At 45.8% G+C, this 22,394-nt stretch overlaps 1 protein-coding gene across 1 annotated transcript in view; it reads left to right on the top strand.

Moving 5' to 3' along the window:
• The window catches only part of LOC8024365, a 38,151-nt gene extending 15,788 nt beyond the window's left edge, over nt 1–22,363 (top strand). Inside the window, exons 2-3 of the mRNA XM_042289147.1 lie at nt 17,411–17,588; nt 19,730–22,363. Of these exons, the coding sequence (XP_042145081.1) occupies nt 17,411–17,588; nt 19,730–20,035 (484 nt within the window). The 3' untranslated portion in view covers nt 20,036–22,363. The remainder of the gene's footprint in view (nt 1–17,410; nt 17,589–19,729) is intronic.
• The last annotated feature ends 31 nt before the right edge of the window (nt 22,364–22,394 follow it).

Here is a 22,394-nt window from a genome sequence, read left to right as displayed (position 1 = left end):
TCTCCTTTAATGTCACATTCCAACGAAAAACCGCAAAAAAAAAAAAAAAAAAGAAAGAAATTTTCCGGAGAACGGTTTGCGCCCGGGGGGTCGTTAATGGTTCGAAGGTTTTGTCACTGCACCAAATAAAGTTTGGATATCTGAAGAAGACAGGAAGTAATAAGCCGCGATGCAGTGAACTCGACCACATCGTTACGTTTAAAACAGATCGAATGTTCGAAAAGACACCGCGGCGAGATCGTTTGTGCGCGCCACTAATCCTTCGTCGCTTGCGTTCCAGGCGGCGGGGACGAGTTGCGAATTGGCAGAACATCGCAGCCAGTCATGTAAGTGGTCGCCGCTTCCCCTCGAAAGCCCGCAGGTGCAGTGCGCTACACTGCGCGACACTGTTACCGCGGACGCGACATCGGCAGTTTTTTTTTTTTTTTTTTTTCACATTTTACTTCGACCAGGCGTTGGCGGGCACTGAATTTATAACTTAGTGCACCAAATAAGCACTTCATTTAACACTAATATTTCCAAACGATAGCCTCTCCACTCTAACCAAAAAAAAAAAAAAAGTGTTTTTTTTTTTAGTTTGGTTAGACGTTACATAATGTCTAAATAAGCTCGTCAGAGGGCACTCACTCTCTTGGATATTCGGAAATTTCCAGAAATAACTGCAACGCTGTCTTATTTGTTCGGTATTTTGTTTTGCCGGAAGTCCGTTAAGAAGATAGGGAGGAAATAAAGGGAAGGAGATGGGAAGCCATAAAGGGGAAGGCAATAAGAGATACAGGGAGAGCTGCTCGACGGGGCCTCCCCTTCGGTGCCGCATAATGAAAGTAATATAATGCGTAAACATCCACATGTTTCCCACGCCTCTGGAAAAACAAAAGCGCCATTACGCCGACTTGGCAATTGCTCCTAAATGTTGGAAAGTGTGTGCAAACGGCATTCTATGGGAAACTTTCGCCGCTCAGTTTCTCCTATCATGTTCATAACAACCCTTTGCTAAGTGTCTACGTACAAATATTCAGGTGTGTTCTTTTCGGCTGATTTGAAGTGGAATCTACATGTTGACTTCGTTGTCCATAAAGCATACTTCGGCACTTGTAAGCGCAATCTAAAGCACTCCTCGTTTGATATAGAACTCAATGCATACAAAACCCTCGTTAGGCCTGTCCTTGAATCTGCCTTTCAGGTTTGGGAGCCTCATACGGTATTAAACTTACACCTTGCTAAGAGGTGATTTTAACATTGACACCTCGAGGTATTTAACTCCCCGAGTGGTTCGCGCTACGTGTAAACTGCGTGAAGGGGCGTTGGTTCCGTACCTTTGTCGTAGCAATTCTTACACATTTCTCTTTTTACCACGAAGTATTGAGGAGTGGAACAGCCTTACTAAAGATAATCATCAGCTGAGACATTTTAAGTGTAGTGGAGAGTTGTTCGTAAAAAGTTCTTGCCTTTCCGTCCTTATTGTACTTTTTTTATTGCATTTTTAAGCGTATTCTTGTTGAGTTCCTAACATGTACTTCGTCCGTGTATAAGTTCTTGTGCATCAACTAGTTCGTAACCCCTCCTGCCAATACCTCCAAAAGGAGGTTAGCGGCGTGTATAAATAAATAAAAAAATAAATATGAAGTGTACCCGTTTTCATTTCCGAAGCCGTAGTCATCAAGTCTGACTCATGGGAGTATCGCTGCTAATTCTCCTCTTTATGTGGTAAACTAAGATACTCGTATGCGCATTTACGACCAGATTATTTACTTGTCGCCAGTTGTCTACAGATTACTGGCGAGTTTTTTCGCCAGTTGTCTATAGTTTTTCGCGAAAAATAAAATAAAATAGAAAAGCTTCTGATTTAAAAGTAAACATCTGACATAGATCTGTCTGGTTGGGAGTAATTAATATTAAAACATTCGAACACCAACCAAGCCCTTCGGTAGGGACCCTAAGGAAAACGTTTCAAGGCCAATTCGGCCTCTTCTTCAGGGGCGACTACGGCTTGGTTGGTGTTCGAATTTTTAATATTAAAAGCTTCTGAACATCACTTTTAGGTTTCTCCTCATAATACATACATGGAAACATTTACTCATCATATGCCGTGTGCACATACGCACACATCTCAAATACACGCGCCACGAGCACTCGTAATATTATACTCAAGGGGGGGGGGGGGGGGGGAAGGACCAGATTGGTTAAGAAATTTAAAAAAATCGTGAAAATTACACTTATGCGGTTTGTGCAGGTGAGTTAGTTATACTGCCAGGTGAACACTATGTGCGTGGATGTTTGCGATAAGTGGAATAATCAATTAAAATTATTTAATGAACTCTGTAATTAGTCAAAATAGGCATATGGTTCCAATAAGAAACTTAGCGTCATTCATGTTCCGCCACTGCCAGCTTTGCGCCTGCTTCACGAGTGGTAACTTTGGTGCGCCCCCGAGTTTCCCACGATCTTCAATTCGTTCTAAAAAGAGCTCGATTTAGTGGTTTTCGATGACGCTAAGTTTCTAATTAGAACCTTATGTCTATTTTCACTAATTAAAAAGTGAATTCACGAATTTTAATTAATTAGCCGACTTATCGCAAACATTATCCATCCACATAATTTCCCCCTCGCCGTATAACTCACCTGCACAAATCGCACAAATGTAACTTTCATGGCTCTTTTTTAAAACAGATCTGTAAAGCTTAAAAAAGAACACCACCATATATATATATATATATATATATATATATATATATATATATATATATATATATATATATATATATATATATATATTTGTTGCTTCGAGCCCTTTTTGGCGGAGGTGTGGCGTAATTTTTAGTGAAAATGCCATGTTGGGCGCGAGATGTAGCAAGTTTCCGTTCATGGCGCAATTCGGCGCAGCCCTGACAATGTGAACAGATATGCGTGATTGACGAAACAATAGAGAGTTTTAGTAGATCGCTCCGACGACTCCGATAACGATACCCAATATTCCACCCCCGCCTCTGCGCATGCACCCTATCGTTATCGGGGATATTGGAAGGATCTTTAAAACTTACGGATCTTTCTCATTGAACAGTAAAGGTTGAATATGTATCTGCAATGTCTTTGTGCATTTACCTTTCAAAACCGGGTTAATATATTTTGCCGGACCCCGTGTCAGTAGATACGAAGAACCGTTGGGGTCAACATTATTCCGTCTAGCAGCTGCGCGAATGCACTCGGAACTATTGGGCAGGAGATCGAACCCGTTTGTTTTCCCCACGCTCGGTGTTTACTCAACACAAGGCCTGTACACATGCCAACAGGCCTTATGGGCATGGCCATGTCATCTCCTTGCACATGACGTCATTTCCGATACCCTCCAGAGAAGAGGGGGAGAAGGAGCTCCCCTCTTATCAGTACCCTCCTTTGTGCCTCCCGGATAAGCACAGGCGTCGCTATTCTCCTCCCAGAAGATTATAGAAGATTAACCCGTCACTCAAAATTCTTACAAAAGCAGCTTCCCTCCCCTCCTTTTACTTGGTGTGCAAATGTGTGCGATGTGACGTCAATGCAAGGAGCCTATTAGCCCCGAGAGCGAACACAAGCGTCGCTGCGGTCGCCGCGCCCTGATTGGGTGAGGTGTACCGTGACGTCAGGGCGAGTACCCCGCTCCGCGATCTCGCATCGGGTCGCTTCCCAGCGCCGGTTTCCTGGTTTGGCGTTGTGTGCCGCAAGCTCTTCGAGGAGCCGGACTTCGTTTACCCGGTGTACAAGACGTTGAGTTAGGCCGATATTAACGTGCTTCCGTACATCTTATAAGCCTGCTTGTCCCTTTTACCTTTAAAATTGGGTTACAAGTCCCGAAAACTATCGGCGGAGGCAATTACGCCGATGAACCTCCCCGTCCGTTCACACGACGCAAGGCAATCTTGAGAGGGGTCGGTGAAGCGGTGACGCAAGTGTTTCAGACGCTGGAATTCTGTTCCTTGCATGTTCATGATTTAGGACGATATTACATCCCGCTTTCAAGGCATCTGAAGCGGCCTTTATATCATGAGCCTTTCGGTGGTCGGCAAATTAGCTCGCGACCCCGACTCTGCGCTTCCACTCTGCATGCGCTGGTTTGCAGATGTTTTAAAGGCCCTGCGTCTGATGATCTTTGAAGTGCTTATGAAACAGGGTTGTTTTACATAAATGTAGCTTCTTCCTGAATTAATTGTATAGTTTATACGCTTATGCAGGCATATTTCTTAGAGGATTCACAATTACTGGAAATTAGTTTGTATGGTAGCAGCAAAAACGGCCGAATTTCCCCCAGTTGGCTCTATGATATGCAGTAAACTGCCCAAAATATGCACAGCAATAGTGCCGTAATTTGGGATGTTTATACTTTTTCCTGACATTCTTTATTCCAGCCTTTGGTATTCGGAAAATGCACCGTTTAGTCTGAATTGTCATTTCCATTTAAGAGTCACTGCCGCAGGTCCCCAAAAGCTTCCTCAGCCTCCAAACTCCCTGCAACTGGACTCTCTGACAACAGAGGAAAACAGGAGTAAAAGCAAGCATTCGAACGTCTGTCCAGTGGTAGATGCAGCACTAGTAGCAGAAAATGTGGAACCTGTGAAGGGCGACAGTCTGCGTGAGAAAAGCTTCTGGTACTTTAGCTTCAGGACAATTGGATTTAAGTAAAATCTAAATTTTAGGGCTTAATGGACTAATAACGAGCTAGACACCCTAACTTATGTTTGTTATATATTACTTGAAAATTGATATAAACAAGTCCACAGATACCATCCGTGTAGTTCATTGAAATACTATCCGAATCCAGCGAAGGTCAAGTGCGAGCAATGTATATAATAAATGTTCCTTGTGTGTTTTTTTACTTTGCCCCTGCACTTGGGCTGTCTTACTTGTGATTCTCTCCCCATGGCCGAGACTGTATTTAGCACGTTGCTCGATCAGCATGCAGCTTTTCTGCTTCGGCGATCTTGTTTAAAGACAGAGATACAAAAAAAAAAAAAATAGTATACATAACCTGCCGATTCATTCGGACCATCAGCAGCGTTTATTGTGCGAGATGTAAATCTGTAGTGATGCCCCTGCAATTGTGGCCATATTTCTTTATTTTCACATACCAGCTGTGGTTCATGCGTTGCCTGGCCTGTCAGCCATGCTTAAAATGCTCGTTGAAGTTTCGCCTGTAGCTACAGGCAATACCTCAATAAAGGCGTATATAAAAATTTACACTTCCTACGAAAAGCACGCCAAAAAAAAAAAAAAAAAAATTAAATAGAAACGACCGCGCCGACAGCTAGCGTCGTCACAGCGTCCACAGGGCGAGCGGGACGAGTCGGGGAAAAATTCTCTCCTCGCCGTGACGTCACCGCGGTTCGCCGTAAGGGGGCGCCAGGCGAACTTCTCGGGGGCTAATAGAGCGCGGGGCACAGTTTAATGTAAAAAATACTAACAATCGACGAAGCGACGTTAAGTGCCGGATCTATCTTCTGAGAATGCGAGCTTGACCCACTTCGGCTTTTGTGCTAAGCTGAGATCGTGCATGCTGCATTGTTCATGCAGGCCGTCGTGGAAACAAAAGAGCCCCTCCTCCCCCTCGTCGGAGAACACGAACTCCAGTCGAACGCTGACGCCGCGTTCATGTCGGCCGAGCGCTGCGTCATTGTGTTTGTTGTCCCCATCCGTGTAGTTGATAGGTTAACCGCTTGGGGCGTAACGGTCTGTCCTCCTCCCCAATAATCCTAAAGATGCGAAGTGTCAATAGAGAGTTTTAGTAGATCGTTCCAATACCCCCGATAACGATACTATGCATGCGCAAGGGAGGCGGTGGCGGAGTGTCGGGTATCGTTATCGGAGTCGTGGGAACGATCTACTAAAACTCTCTAATAACAAATACCGTTTCCACAATTGCTTCTGACGATTGGGTTCATAGCAATGACGTTTTAGCAAACAGCGGTCATTTGGCCGACCGTTCGCTAAAGTGTCTTTCGATGAAAAATAGGCGTCCACTAAAACGTCATTGGGCGAGCCGAGCGCCACCGCTGACGATTCTAGATATGCGTCTTGGTTTCTATACATAATTAAACAGCGCACAAGGAGAGGGACAGAAAAGGAAGACAGAACAGGCAAGCGCTGACTCGCAACTGACGATTTACTATGAAAAGGAGAAAGAAGAAAACTACACACATGAACATATATCGGAAAAGAGAAAGATGTGAAAGCTAATAAATTAAATAAAATTACACCTAAAATAATTATAGCTGAAAAGGAAAACAAAATAAATTGAAAATCAATCTCTCAAAGTCCTATAATTATTTTAGGTGTAATTTTATTTAATTTATTAGCTTTCACATCTTTCTCTTTTCCGATATATGTTCATGTGTGTAGTTTTCTTCTTTCTCCTTTTCATAGTAAATCGTCAGTTGCGAGTCAGCGCTTGCCTGTTCTGTCTTCCTTTTCTGTCCCTCTCCTTGTGCGCTGTTTAATTATGTATAGCAACCACCAACTAGCCCAAGTATCCACCATCTTGGTTTCTATTTTTCTATTAATCTTTGCGTCATCTAGAACGAGTTCGTCGATTCAGCGAGAGCGCTGTTTTTTATTTATTTCGATATTTAATGTCCCAAATGTTTTTTGCAATTAATTTTAACTTTATAGAAATTACCTTTATTTAGTTTCTTTCGTATTTTTCTATGAGACATCCATCTTGCACCACTGTATTTCATGGCAGTGTGATGCACTAAGTTATTGTTTTAATTTCGCCCAGGTACTTTCATTGGTTCAAAAGAGCGCCATTAGAGTAACTGAAATCTTATTTCAGTGACTTGGCCTATGGCAGCGGCTTGATCATCGAAGACAAATATAAAGCGTCAAAGTCGCCTAAGCGCGCACAAAAGCCATCGACATTATTCATTAGTGTTCGTGGTTCGGTCTCCTTTATTCCCGCCCGGAGAATATGTGGTCATCTCTCAGTCGCACCCTTTTTGTGGCGGACAGGAAGAGAAAAAATCGAGATCGGTCGTCAGAAGGCCATCTTTCATGCTGTCCTCCTTCCCCTTTTTCAATTTCGGCGGTTCTCGTGGTCACGAAGGACGAAGTGGACGGGAAACCACGATTGCGCGCAGACCCATTCTTAAAGCCAACAATCCTTCACCGTGTTTTTTTTTTTTTTGTTGTTGTTTTGTTGTTGTTTTCACTTTTGAATCCGTACAGCTTCGCTTTCGTTGCGTGCACGCGACCGCGCGCACACAAACACACGAGCAACACATTTTCGTCAGTTATCAAAAAGAATAGACAAACCACCAGCGTTCTACCGTTCTCTTGCGCAGCAGATTTCTCTCTTTGGTATCAAAAAACGGGGGTAGATTTCTCTTTTTGGTATCAAACAGCGGGGGGGACGCAGCGTGGAAGTGGTTGGGTCAACAACGTGGAGGCTGGGCTGTTCAAACAAGGTCGGCTCATCTTCGATCCGCTTGTTTGCCGAAAAACACGGAGATAGTCTGGAAACAAAATACAAACCCGTCTATGGCGCTACTTGGAAAAAAAGAAATATATTGATCGGGATTGAGTTTATAGCATAAACAAACGCGGAGAAACAGAGCAACACCAAAACACATGTACAAATAACAAAAAAAAAAAAGGCTTTATAGTAGTTCAGGCATTGTCCAATTTGTGGCTAGAAGGGGATACATATAGTCCGAACTATAGACCTTTACAAAAAAAAAAAAAAAAAAAAGCGTGTGGCCGGTACCGTTTTATTTATTTATTACCTACTTCGCCCCGTGGGCATTACAGTAAAGGGGGGGGGGGGGGGTAGTACATGAGAAATGGCGCGCAGAACACTAAAATATACAGAAGATGCCATATAATATTGAAACAACAAAGGATGATAGGCACCTTATATCAACATGATAGTGTCACAAAAGGAGTAAACAGAAGGGAGTTCTACTGAAGCATCCGGGAGCATATTACATTTCTGGATCGTCTGGGGAAAAAAAAACGAATACTTGAGGACATCAGTCCTCGCAGAGAATTCTCTAAATTTTACAGCGGAGCTGTTAAAAGCTAGTTTCCCCAGGATCGTGTCCCCCGCAAAGAAATGAAAACACCGAACTCTGGACACCTACCGCCATCTATGAGCGACGGCAGCAAACCACGTATATGGTTACCGCCGTCGCTCATATAGATGGCGGCAGCCTTCCAGTCTGGCTTGCCGACTTGCAGCTAACCATTACTTTCCATTGTACAGCTTCGCTGGTTTTCCTTCTTGACCAAAGTGAAAAGGTTGAATTTTTTTTTTTTTTTTAGTTACTTACCCCGCGGGAAATGTAGGTAGGCGTTATACAATATTTTGACTTATCTAACCCTATATTCAAGAGTGTGCAAAAATTTTAAACGTAGACATTTCCTCCTAAACTGCAAAGATTTCCATCCCAGCGTGTGCTTTATTTCTGAGGCGCTTTCCCCGAAGCTATAATTATCTCAAACAAATCTTGCCGCTTGGTTAATCTTTTCTACTTGCCTAATACATATTTGCGCACTCGGGTCCTACACAAGACAAGGGTATTCTAAAATCGATCGAACGTAAGAGAAATAAATAGTGTCTTTCAAGTCTGCAGAAATATGCGCCGAAAGTTGCGACGGAGGAAATGTAACATGCCGCTAGCTTTAGAACATAAACTCACGACGTGATTACACCACCCCCAATCATTGGACAAATGCACTCCAAGATATTTCGCGTCAGTGGCAAGATCCAAAGGTTGGTTACCTAAAAGAAAAACCAAAGGAATTCCTTTACGTTTTCTTAGAAACATAACTTGGATACATTTGCATGTATTTAGAAACATCTTCAATCTGTCGCACCACCTTAAATTGCTATCTAGATCACTCTGTAAAACTTCAAACATCTGCGTCTCCGCATATTTCTCTATACAAGACACAATCGTCCGCATACAGCCTGATGCGAGATGAGATTCCGTTTGTAACATATGCAGCTTGCGAATCAGAAGCGAGTAATCAACACCATCGAATGCCTAAAAATAAAATACAATCAGTTTGAGAGCCTTTATTAAATGAATAAGCAAGGTCGTGATAAAATTCGAGTAATTGTGTATTGCATGGTAGTCCTGGGCGGAAACCTTGCTGAACTGTAGAAAATAAGTTATGTTTATTTAAGATGACGCGGAAGACTTGAGTAGACAATGTGTTCCATTATTTTGCAGCATTCACTCGTCAGTGATATTGGCCTATATATAGTTGCTTAGATTACTTTTTGCGCCATTCTTGTGTATTGGTACTACATTTCCGCTTTTCCAGTCATCAGAAAGACAGCCGCTTTCCAACGATTTCGTGCGTAGTATCATTAGATACGACGGGACGATATCAACACATGGATTTTAAAACAACGTCGGGGATTCCGTCCGGTCCGGTGGCCTTTCCCAGTCTGATATTGCTTGATAATTCATGTATGCCGTTATGATCAAAGGTAATGTCGTGCATAGCATCATTAATTACGCCAACAGTTGGCGGTAGAGACGCAGGTGTTGAAGTTGAGAAGACAGACCTGAAACACCCATTGAATGCAGTTGCTTTTAGGCTGTCGTCTGTTACAAGAGCGTCGTCAATCACAAGTGGAGGGACACCCCCACATCTCTTCGTTGAGATTTAACATATTTTTATTCTTTAATATTTTAACCAAACAAAAAGAAACAATCAGACTTTAGATTTTTTTATTTTTTGTTTTGAGCTCCCGTTGAAGGTCTTTAAGATGATCGCGTGTACATGAATCACTTCGTTTTCTTATCTCTAGGGTGGGTTATTTCTTATCCAGGGACAAAGGACAAACACAGATCTCCAAACACAGCTAGGCGACTGGTGCGCGACCGAAAAAATCCGCCTGGTCCTGGTATCGAACCAGGGACCTCTCCATTTTCAGTGGAGCGCTCTACCAGCTGAACTCACCAGGAGATAGACGCCAGTGGAGCAAACGGGTTTTATCAGCATGCCACCAGTCTAACACCAACAAGGGTGAAAGGCTTGCATTTTTAAGACTACGATTATAATGCAATTAAATGTAAAGGTGCAAGCGAGCCGGGCAAGAATGACGAAAATAATCCCTGGAGAAGGGGATTCCTGTTTGTCCCTTGTCCCCCTTCTCCAGGCATTATTTTCGTAATGCGTAAAACACACCTTCGTTGAAAATGTGAGTTGTCTACGTACAGGCGCCCGATTTCCCAGTGCATTTTACGTCAACACCATAGATCAATGCTACAAGCCACCATATAGCTACTACTATTGGATCAGATTGTGTCAACATCTCATTTCTTCGTGACAGGAATTTTCGGATGAATGTATGGACACATGGTATAGGTAGTGATGATAAACCTTTTATAAAGAGTAGAATCTTGTGATAACGTGCCCGCGCGGTTTTTCCCCCAGCCGTATTTGCTCACTCTAGCCGTGTGACAGTTGCACGAGCGGTCACTCTAGCCATAGTCTCCTCTTTACTCACAAAGCCTGGCAGTTCGACGACGGAGCCATAGAGTGCCCGGTCGCAGAGTTGGAAACTGGACGTCAACGCACAGCTTTCGCAGCGGCGTGAACCCGAAACACATTTGTTCACTGGGGAGGTGTGTTTCGGCGTCTCGCCGCAGCGGGACGCCAGTAACGTGGCTCTCCTCTCATCCGTTGTCTGCCGCTCCGCCTTTTCCATTTTGGCGGCCGCTCCTCGTGGCGAACTGCCAGGCTTTGTCAACACAGAGAAGGCTACGCTTTAGCACACTAGTGTACTCGGTCTTTCTAAAAATCCAGATTTAGTTAGTGACTTTTGATGACGCTCAGCAAATTTCTTAGTTTAACTATACGTGTATTATCACTAATTTAAAAGTTGATTTAACAAATTCTAGTCAATTATCCGCCTTATCGTGATGATTGGATCCCTATATTATGTCCGCCCGGCCGGATAACTCACCTGCACAAACCGCATTAATGTTATCTTTCATGGCTTAAAAAAATTGTAACGTTTAAAACGAAACAGGCAATGCATATTGCATTGCCTGCTATGGTTTTGTCTGCAGACCAAGCATATCGAAAAACATACGTAGTGATAATCATACCCAGCCAAAACTAGCGAGATTTACCAAGCGGCGAAGCGGGAATCGAACCTCAGACCGCAAACTCGACGCCTTTACTTAGGAGGCGAAAGAGGGCGCAAGCAGCTAAACTCACAAGGGAGCCTGCGCTTTTCCAGACTGTCGGCGAGAACATCCGGCTTCCGAATGACGTCATGGGTCGCCCGCACGCTCGTTTTGATCATTCTGGTAAGGTCAGGTTTCAACACACAAGTGTATTGAAACCAAACGAATTATTTAAAAGGGGGAGGGGGAGCGATGGGGGAGACACAAAAAAACAAACAACAAACGATCGGTCAACAAGCGATCGTCAACAACCTCCTGCTCCTTGAGAGGAAAAAGAAAATGGGGAAACAAATAGTTCGGAAAGGCACTTGGGGGAGAAGTAGTAAACACTGAAGGAGCAGAAAAGGGATGGGGCTGAGAGAAGAGCGTGTCTGGTTGGTGGGGAGAGGATCTGACGTACTTTTTTTTTTCCTCGCCAAAACCAAAATAAGAAAAAAAGGAGTATTTAGGAAAGCGACCACACGGTGCAATCGCTTCCCAACGCTTTTTTTTTTTTTTTTTTTGCGATTAGATTAGGTTGGCATGACAAATCCTAACTGACGCATAGCAGGACATGTTCTGAGCTCCATAGGTTCATCTGAATGGTCAAGACAAGTTTACTTTCTTTTTGTTTGTCGAAACTGAAATGCTGCCAGTGACATATTTCTCTACTTTGTTTTACAGTCAGAGGCTAAAAGGCACGTCGTCACGGCGCGTTTTCTTGCCTTGTTCGAAATTCCAAGTCCATGAAACGCCCACAGAAAAAATGACATGTGGCTCCGACGCATGATGAAACGAAGCTGAGTTAACAGAAATGCGCTAACCATTTCGGACGCGTGGGGCTCGGGTGACGAACTGTGAGGTAGAACAATGATTATGCGAATAAACGAGCATATATGCCAAAGTGTGTTTGTGTAACTGATGGGCACGGTGTAGTGTCCACAGGCGAACACTTCCAAGGTTTACTATAAATATATGTTGTCATTCCTCGATATACACCTGGCACGAAAGAGATTGGACGACTGTTATAATTTTGTGAGTGTTGTGGAGTCTGCATATTGCACATACGTTTTCTTTTATCCACATGTTTTCGCTTTGCATTTGCTTTGCTCTCCTTCTAATCCAAGTTTTTTTCTTCTTCCTTTTTGTTTTTCCTATGCGTCTTCTCAATTTTTGTACTGACTCTGTTTTTGTTATTTTCTTCTGATTGATGCTAACACTGAATGTACCCCCCCAACATATAATGCCCTAAATTGGGCCTTTGAGGCACCGTTGCAAGCGACCTGGACAAGAATAACGCTAAGAATAACCGGAGAATAGGAACAAGGGGGGCAAAGGACAAACACAAATCTTCCAAATACAGTTAGGTGACTCGCGCACGACTGAAAAAATCCGCTCGATCTTGGTATTGAACCATGGGACACCTCCTTTTCCGGTGGAGCGCTTTACCGGCTGAGCTAACCTGGAGTTAGACGTCAGTAGAGCCAATGGGTTTTTACAGCTGCACCACCTGTCTAATTCCAAGGTTGAACGGCAACGGCCTGCATATTAAAGTTATGATGATACTGCAATCAATGCAAAGGCAGTGATGGAAGCGGCATTGAACCTTTTGTAGCAGACGCCAACGTCTGCTAGCACGTTACTTGAAAATGTGATTGGAATATTTAAAAAAAATAATAAGAAATGAGACATTGAGCACCACTTCAGTTGAGATAAAAACTTTTTCTCTCTCCTCCCCACTTTTACGCTTGGTAGTTAATTTAGCCAGTAAATTCCTCCAAAATGTCGGCAAAAATCGGCATATCCGCTGAAAAGTTTACAGATAAAAATACGTCTCCGCAACTTTTACGAACACCGTAATAAAGATTTTAATATAACTCCAAAAATAACCACCCACATATTAAGAAAACATGCATATGTGCTTTAAAAGATGCACTGCACTTTAGCGGCGTTCGAACCAGAGTTGAGCCAGTTCGCTGCCCTTTAGATCAACTGCAGCAGGGGAACTATGCCTTAACTACCCTATGTATTCAAACAGAGACCAGCCTTTTATCTCCTTCATGGGCACATCCTTTTACAATTAGAGGTCAACCCTGAGGGAAGACCAAAGAAGGTCGACCTGTAATAGTACTGAGGATAATTTCCGAGCCAATCGCGCTAAGCTATGCGCTCCCCGTGTCAAGCACTGCTCCTAGCACTCCAGTGCAAAGTGGGGAAGCTCGACGCGCGCGCTGGTGTGAGGCCGTGAAGGTTGATGCCAGCCACACGACGGAGATATAGCCACGACATGGAGACATGTGGTGGACACGATAATCAAGTGATAACATCGGGACTAAAAGACCTTGGGTCCGTCTTATTACAATAGCAGCCATCCTACTATTTTGCAATTTCTCTCGCGACTTTGAGCTCCCGACAACGCCGACATCATCTGGAAATTCACATGATGGCGGGGCCAGCGCGGTTGAGAACAATCTATTACATTGACGAAGGCCATGATGTCGCGGTTTTGACGCTGCGTCATAGTGTAAATATTACACTATCACGCAGCGTCTAAATTGCGACATCATGGCCTTGGTCAATTATCTGTACCTTACTATTTCCTTGGCTAAACCAATCAAGCACGGCGAATGCAATAAACTTGCGTTTTTAGTGTGTGGGCGTGACTATGTGTTTAAGCCTTCGACTGCGTTCTGACCTAAGACGAAACACACTGTGCGGTAGGTTATGACGCTGTGAAATACATATTTGTACCGTTTTAGTTTTCTTCTACTTTTTTGGAATATTAGGATCGAGCAATAATAAAATATTTTTATGTTTTTGCTTCCCTCAAGTTCACCTCAACGCAGGTGTGGCGCAATTCTCAGCAAAAATGACGCTTTGGCACAAGATGTAGCACATTTTCGTTCATAACGCAATTTGACTCAAATGGCGCAGCACTTCCATCACTGCAAAGGTGCAAGTGAGCTGGACAAGAATAACGATGAAGAATCCCTAGAAAAGGAGACAAGGGGGACAGAGGACAAACACAGATCTCCAAACACAGCTAGGCGACTTGTGCACGACTGAAAAAATCTGCTTGGTCCTGGTATTGAACCATGGACCTCTTAATTTCCAGTAGAGCGCTCTACCAACTGAGCTAAGCTGGAGTTAGATGCCAGTAGAGCAAACAGGTTTTAACAGCTGCCACGAGTTTAACTCCAAGAAGGGTGAACAGCCTGCATTTTAAGGTTAGGATGATACTGCAATGAATGCAGAGGTGCAAGTGAGCTGGACAAGAATAATGACAAGAAACCCTAGAGAAGGGGAAGGTCAAATAAAAAGCTCCAAATACAGCTAGGTGACTGGTGCACTACTGAAAAAGTCTGCCTAGTTCTGGTATTGAACCAGGGACCTCTCCATTTCCAGTGGAGCGCTCTACCAACCAGGAGTTAAGACGTCAGAAGAGCAAACGGGTTTTAACAGCCGCCTAATGTCTCATTCCAAGAAGGGTGAACGGCCTGCATTTTAAGGTTATGGTGAAGCTGCAATTAATGCAAATGTGCAAGCGAGCTGAACAAGAATAGTTTTTGTCCTTTGTCCCCCTTCTGCAGAGATTCTTAGCGTTAGTTTGTCAAGATTTTTTTTTCCAACAATTTATGTGCGGCTAAATTTAAACCGTCGTGCATCCGGTGCTAACAGATGTGTGAAGCTCTCTATGCCAAATACAATCTGCAAAATAAAACAAAAAATAAAAATGCAAAGCATTTTTTTTTTGTTGACGTGTGCAAATTTTAGTGCTGAAAAAATGCGAAAAAAAAAATCCCCAAAAACCCACAGACTTTCATGTATCATATGCCTATTGTCGAATAAATAAAACCTGCGAACAAAATAGAGTATGGGGCAGAAATCAAACTTCCCACAGCCTGGACAATGCAACGGTGTTCAGGCAGAAGGACAGGACAAAAATGTAACCTCTTATCAATGAAAAATAACTATTCGGCTTTGACCAGTCAATAATGTTATCGCTTTTTTTCTTCTTCACAGAGATGACTTTTCCAAGCAAAGTCACAAACACAGTATGCAACGAATAATGTGCACTTGTTTTTATTTGAGATATCCAAACCGGATACGTAACCTCCGGACACTCGTAATTAATCAAGTGTGAAATTTCCTCTTTTCCTCTCTCTTTATTTTCATTCGGTTATTTTCTGAACGCAACTGTTGTGCACATTTACAGGTGACATTCGACTGAGTGAAGCATTTACGATTAAACGGGGATCAGTAAGGGGGTGAGCTACTTTTCTAGCCAGCAGGATTGCTGGTACGCGCATTCCTGCCGCGTGTTGTGTATTTTACGCCAGCAGGCCTGGCGGACAAAATGCGGCAAGGATTTGTATTGAATGTGTGTGAACATCCACAAGGATGTGTGCGTGCAGCATCCAGCCCTGAGAGGGCGCTTTTTCCACTACGTTCGGGACTGCCCTGCAGCAAAGCCATATGCACAGGACCATGGCAACGCTCTGTCATGATCCCTTTTAATTCGAAAGGGTATTGGCGGGTGTAATATTTTACCGCCTAGGTTAGTGTGCCCCAGATGAGAACTTCTCACCACACTATACTTGGTTGGAAGCAACTTTCTGTGGCAATGAAGCCAAAGCTACGAGTGGCCTTGCACTTTGAGCGCCGATGAACGCTGTGCACACACACTCGTTTAAAATGCCACAGAAAATTGATCCAGAGTTTTGTAACGTTAATGACAGCCTTTCGGTTCCAAGAGAAAAACGAAAAACCAGCGATTGCTTGTCCGCTTTAAGTGCTACGTACAAACACTGTCGCTTGAGCGCTGCCAGAACTAGAATTTAGCTGGCAGCCGCGTAAACTTCACTCTATACAAACGCTGTTTGCAATTTTTTTTATGATAAAAGACGTTGCAATTCGTCGCTTCCAGAGTCGAACATGGCGCCGCGTCATCTCCACATGATGCGTCGTCGCATTGCACACATTTTGCATAAATTACGTTGCTGGCTTTGTTGGTGTATCGCAGATAATTCGCCAACTGCATTTCACACAATGCCGTCTCTAAGTATGTTGCTTCTCTGCAGTGCACCAGCGCCCGGCGAGAAGCGTGCACCACAGAGCTAACAAAATTTGCTGCATTGAATGACGAAATCTTGCAAAATTTCTTACTACTACTGTCAGCCATCAACACAGAAGTGGATCGCTAGTTAGCCCTCCTTACGACGAGTTGTGTTTTCATCTGTTCGCAGCTGTTGATTTGTCGGCACCCGGAGGGCCGTTCACTGTTTTGCACGCTGCGCCTACAGCCAGATGGCCCGATGAAGCCAGTCGATGCAGGATGCGCGGTACCTCCATTCAAGGCCACGCATTTCCGTTCCCTTTGTTAAGTGCGTTGCGATCCCTTGTAACCTTTTAACACACCAGCGCCATCTATCGGCAGCCCTGGAACAACTCCGACTTGTGTAAAAACTGGAAATTTTGCAGTATTTGAGAGATCAAATCTACGCACTTTATGAGAAATGGTCGCTTATAATCTTGCTAGAACTCTTTGGAGCCGACGGTGAAAGAATGATACATAAGAAATCATATAAATATGAACTGGAGCCATGATCTCACAGAGTTTTGGTGTGCAAAGCTCTCCTCCGGCCCTCTAAAACACTTGTTTCCCCAGCAGGAACGCATAGCACAGCTTCTCCAGAGCTCCGCAAGACGGTGCCAACACAGAGCCGTTCACGATGCCGACGACGACGGAAGCTAAATTGTGTGACCGCGGTGCTACGTTTCAAGCCCCGAACACAAATGCCTCGGCAGCCGTCCACTCCGACCGGGCTACCTCCTGCGGCCTACTGCTTTCACCCGAGTGAGCGACCAGGCCACGAGACCGACCGGACTCTGCCAGGACGTCTTCCGTCTGAACCGACTGCAAGTCGGGAAAACGGGCGCCTTTTTGTCAGGGCAGCTGGCCGAGCAAGCTCGACAATGGTGACTTCCGGCCCCGTACCGGCGTCACAGCGCCACAAAAACAGCCCGGAGCCATTTTGTTCGGTCTCTCCTGACGAATGGAATGGCTGGAGGAGAGCTTTGTGTGCTAAGAGTCTCGGAGACGCTGGTGTTCCAGGGCCACCTGATAGGTGGCGCCAACGTGCCAGACAAGAGAATGTGAATGTGCGAACCAGTTTTTTCTTGCTGGCACGCATAATTAAACGCTCATCTTCGCACCAGTGTCCTTCTCTGAAACAATGGTGACACGCACGCAGGTCCCATGTGCGGATGCTGCACCGCCGCGGCCAGAGCCGCGAGCAGCGGCTGCTGGCCATCCAGCAGGCGGCGGCGGCAGCCAGTAGGGGCCACCACCTGTCCAGGGACATGAAGACGCTGCTGGGCACGCTGTCTCCGGCAGAACGCAAGCTGGTCGCCATCAAGCACAACCTACAGGTGCCCTCGACACTGGCCTTGTATGGCTACCGTAAAATCCCGAGAGATAGCCCACCTAACATCAAGAGCAAATCGGCTAAAAATATGGATTGGGCTGACTTTCGGTGTACAATCAAGAAAATTTTTAAAAGACGGTACCGATACAGAGCCCTTTCAAGCTTGTTATGGTGGCGAGGGGCAATAAAGCAAAGATGACTGTACTTCCCAGTCAGCAACGTTCGCATATATCCCTCCATGGCTAACTAGCTGCATTTACGCCGAGGACATCATTGATCCCAACACTACTATTACTAGGAGTGGGCTACCTTTCGGTGTTTAAAAAAATGTAGCAAATCAAGCTTAAAAATAGGTGTGCGGGTGGGGCATCTCTCGGGATTTTACGGTATATGGTGTCGGTAGCTCCGTAGACTGGTGAGCGAGAGAATACCATGTCCGTTCCCCTGACATCCAGACAGCACGAGCTGCAACATTCAGTCTGGCGCTATGCCCACACTTGCGCCCAACAAGCCCCTCTCGGTTTATCGCCAAATTCAGAGACACGGGACCTAAACTCCACGGCCCTCGTCTGGACCGGAGCTTCTTATTTCGATTCCAGTGGCACGCATTTAATTCCCTTTCCTCCAGTTCGCAATCTGGCCGGCAGGTCATGCCAGTTTTCGCTGCATCTAGGGTGCCAATTATCTGCCCGTCTCAAGGTGGAGTCATCCTTTGCCGTATCAATTCGCTGGCAGCACGTGACAAAGCAACGCTGTCGAGCACCTTTGGGAGATGAAATGGCCTCGAAGCATTAGCCAATGTTACGCGTTCAAGATGAGTCCCGTCGAATTGCATGCGCTTACAAAAACGGAGACTATACCAGTTGGGTGCAAAAATGGCCGAGATGCCGTCTGCCGGCAAACGCACCTGTGTACGAAGCGCTATACTGCACCACCGTTTCTGCTCGGTGCCTCCTCCAAAGTTGCTAATATTTTAGATATTCCACCAAGCGCACGGCAGACCGCTCACACTCTTATCGGTTGTGACGCATCCACCGCCTTTGTGAAAGTCATCTCTCGAGTTTAGGACGGTGGGCAAAAATGATATTGCTCGCGCGAGCACTACCTTGCCCCGAAGTCAAGCGGTGGAAATGGGGCAAACTCTCGACAGCCCATAGTGAACTCCATGTGGTTTCGAAGTTTGAAAAGCAAACTGCAAGCACCCGTTTCTTTTCTTTGCACTCGGACAACACGAAAGCTACGAGCTCTCAGAGCCTATCCAATGCCGAGTGTGCCACGTGGCCTTTCATTGGACTAGGTGACGCATGCGATACACTTAGTGCTATATTGGCTGGGACAGCTCAAAGCAATCGAAGGCCCATCACTTGTCTACACGAAGCTTGCATTGTGCATGTTCCTGAACGGATGGCCCGTCCTGGCAGGCACGTATGCCACCGCTTTTCCGCGCAAGCATTATTTTTGGCGGATGGAAATGAGTTTTCAACCCCCACTATGCCACTTTAAAGATGCTGAACCGAAAATCGAATTTCAAAAAACAACACAGAATCGATAGGCACGACGCTACAAATCCCTAAACGTCACTCATAAAGCGGTATCTACAACGGATCGTCGCATTTTTGTAAAAAAAAAAGCGCGCTCCCACAAGGCCGAAAAGACGCGTAACCTCGCAATCCTCATTTCCTCCTCTTTTCGCTTTGACTCCGTGATGGCGCGGAGAGGAAAGGGAACAAGGCCACTTCTCCTCCTTCTCAACTCTTCTGCAATAAGATGAAGTCAACATTCTCCCCCATTCGCTCCTTTATTTTCCAGAAATATGGCCATCCGCTCGAGGTATGGCTACATGAATGATGTTTCGTGGTTTATGGTACCCTGCTGAACACTACTGCGAGCTTATGAGCTTATTTTGTCAAATTCGAATATCGGTTCAGGATCTCTTTAAGACGATTTTAAAGCTCCCACATCATGTTTAAAGTTGGGCGGTCCTTGTTACGAGCCGTTTTCAAGGGCTTACAAGGAAGGCCACCGGATCCGCACTATCCCGCAAACCTCACACTGAAAAACGAAAATTTCAAAAAAAAACTCGAGGTAGCTGGGAGCTGCATGCAACCATTCCACGTGACCGACCTTGTTTCCCCGGCTGCGCAGGTGACCCCCGGCCAAGCTGTGCCTTTCCGCCGCATGAGGTCGCAGTCGGTGGTCTTCCAGCCGGACCCCGCCCGGAGGAGCCCCCTGGTGGTGAGGGCACGCTCCCTCTCCGTCAGCGACGCCCCGGAACGGCCGCAGCTGCACCGGACTCACGCTGCGGCGGCCCCGGCCACCAGACTCACCGACCACGAGGAGGACGACAGGTTCCGGACCTACACCCGGCAGGTGTACATGCTGTTCGCCACCCTCGCCGCCATAGTGGCCGCAGCAGCGTACTACACCTTCTTCAGGATACACCAGACCTGACCGCCCGAGGCATGACGGACGGCCAGAAGGCCCTCTCCCGCTGGGAAACTCGAGGGCTGCGACACAATGATTGTTCGCTGGAGACGAACCAAATCGTCGGAGGCGTCCTTTCGATTGCTGGGTTCGAGGGTGTCCGACTATCCACGAGACCCAGCGAAGGTTACGCATCTAAGGCCGGCAAGAGGGAGACTTGACGCCCTCACCCGCAGACACCCCCGGGCACGTCGGTTTCCAAAGCCACAATTGGGAAGTGAAGGAATTTCACTGACCACATGGCTGTGCGGGTGACCTACAACAAAGGGTGCAGCAAAACAGCAGAAACCGAGGTTTCCGGAAAAGCGGTGGTCAAACGTTTTTGCGACCTCGATCCACCGAGAGAACGACAGAATCGGTCCAGTTCTTCGGCATTAGTCAGCCGAAACTAGACCCCTAGCAGGAACGACGTAGCCAGGGACGGCACGGGGCTTACGAGGCTGCAGACCGCTTAAGAATGCAGCAATACACTCCCCGCCCCAACACAATATTGAAACCCCCAACTACTGCACTGCATGGCAGTGGAAGGAGGTAACGAGATTTGCCCAGCATTCGTTGTCTCTCCAAGGAAGGCGACAAGTTAACGAACCAAGCTGGGTGCACTTCATCTAACGGGTGAAACCGCTAAAATATGATTATTAGTCAACCCGTCGAAGACCCCGTACGTAAGGGAGTCGGGAAGGATGTACAGGATTTTTACATGTTGATCTGTGTCGTCCTTTCGCTGTTTGTCTTTGAAGGACAGGGACGCCCACTCTCACTTTTGTTGTTTGTATATCTTAGAGCAAAACCAGATCTCCTCCCACCCCCTGGTAACAGGGGTCCCCGGTGTGCGGTCACACAGCACGTTGTGCCTCGAGGAAACTTGCGCCGCGCAAAAGCCTACCTCTACTGCAAACACAATTCGATGTATCGCGCAAGCATAGCCAGACTCCATCCTCAAGTGGTCATGAGCAACGGCTCTGATGCAGGTTCCGAGGGCAGTGACGGAAGCAGAAATGCTTCACAAAGTTTCAAGGTTAGTGAAGACGCGACACGACCATTGGTCCCACGAGCACGAAAAGGCCTAGACAAGCGAGCTGATGCCATCTGCAATGTCATTCTTCCACAACGCTCGATATGAACTCTGTTATGAGAACGCCACTCTCAGTGATTTTTCTCGTAGCAAGGGAGTAAGGAAGAAATGAGCACTCCCGCATTAATCTACAGTACAGTCACTGCAATGGCTGCGACACGTCACATTGGTTCAATTTACTTCTTTGTCTGCAACAAACGGTGAGACGCTTTGGCGTCGCTGCCGTGCACCTTTTAACGTCTCGCAAGAAGCGCAACGCAAAAATGCGGCAACGTCAAGACGAGCACGACCGCCGCTTCGCGCCATACTCTTGTCGTGTTTTGGCGCGTTTGCCGCTTGGGGCCCTGCTCGGGGATTTGCTGCCAACGACGTAGTGCGCAGGCCCTTCTTTTAGGTGGTTTTATATGGATGGACACGGCCAAACCATTTTAGTCGGGCAGCGGCTTGCGTCACCCAGCCGAACCTTTTAATTTCAACAATTAACTTCGATTAAATTTTAATTAAGAATGATTGTAAAAGGTTTTATCGCGACGTCACGGAAACTGTGGCCATCTAGCGGGCGCTACTCGAGACTCGCGTTTGTTCCACAAAAACCATATAATAACACGGTAGTGCGCACACTTTGCGCGCTGCGGACCCAGGTTCGACTTCCGAAAGCGGTGGGCGACCTTTTCCTTAAAGGGGCACTGACACATCAAAATCATAATTTTTTTTATTATCCGAAACGATTGAAAACGATGCCGGGACATTACCCTCAAAATTTGAAATTTGGGAATTCAGTATTCGTGAAGTAAAAAAACAATTTCCAAATGCCAAATTCGAAGTTCCCGCGCGATCGGCGCCGGTGCCTTGACACCAAAAATCGCGAAGACCTGAGAGTCGACTTCCTTTCACCACTCCCTGCTGTTGCCATGGCGACCCAAAGCGAGGAGGAAAGGAGCGGGCGGCGGCGTTCCGGCGGACCGGTTTTGAGCGGTGTCGCCTGTTTTCCGTTGGAGGATACAAATCCAGGAGACGGCACCACAACGAACTCCCGATTTTTGGTATTTCAAAAAGAAGGGCCGTACTGCATTCGCAATTGCGTTAAAAAACATGTTTTAGGATTGCCGTAATTAAATGTTATAGAGATGTCGCCTACAAAGCTTCTAAATTTTATGATTCTTGACGTCACCGATCAAAAGAAGCGAGGAGGCGAGAGGCGGGAAAATCAAACGCCAAAAGTAAAAAGGCGCGCGCGCGCGCAAAAAAATT

This window comes from Ixodes scapularis, unplaced genomic scaffold, assembly GCF_016920785.2.
Source record: "Ixodes scapularis isolate PalLabHiFi unplaced genomic scaffold, ASM1692078v2 PGA_scaffold11__112_contigs__length_91849675, whole genome shotgun sequence".
Lineage (NCBI taxonomy): Eukaryota > Metazoa > Arthropoda > Arachnida > Ixodida > Ixodidae > Ixodes > Ixodes scapularis.
This window is presented reverse-complemented; position numbering and strand designations above follow the sequence as displayed.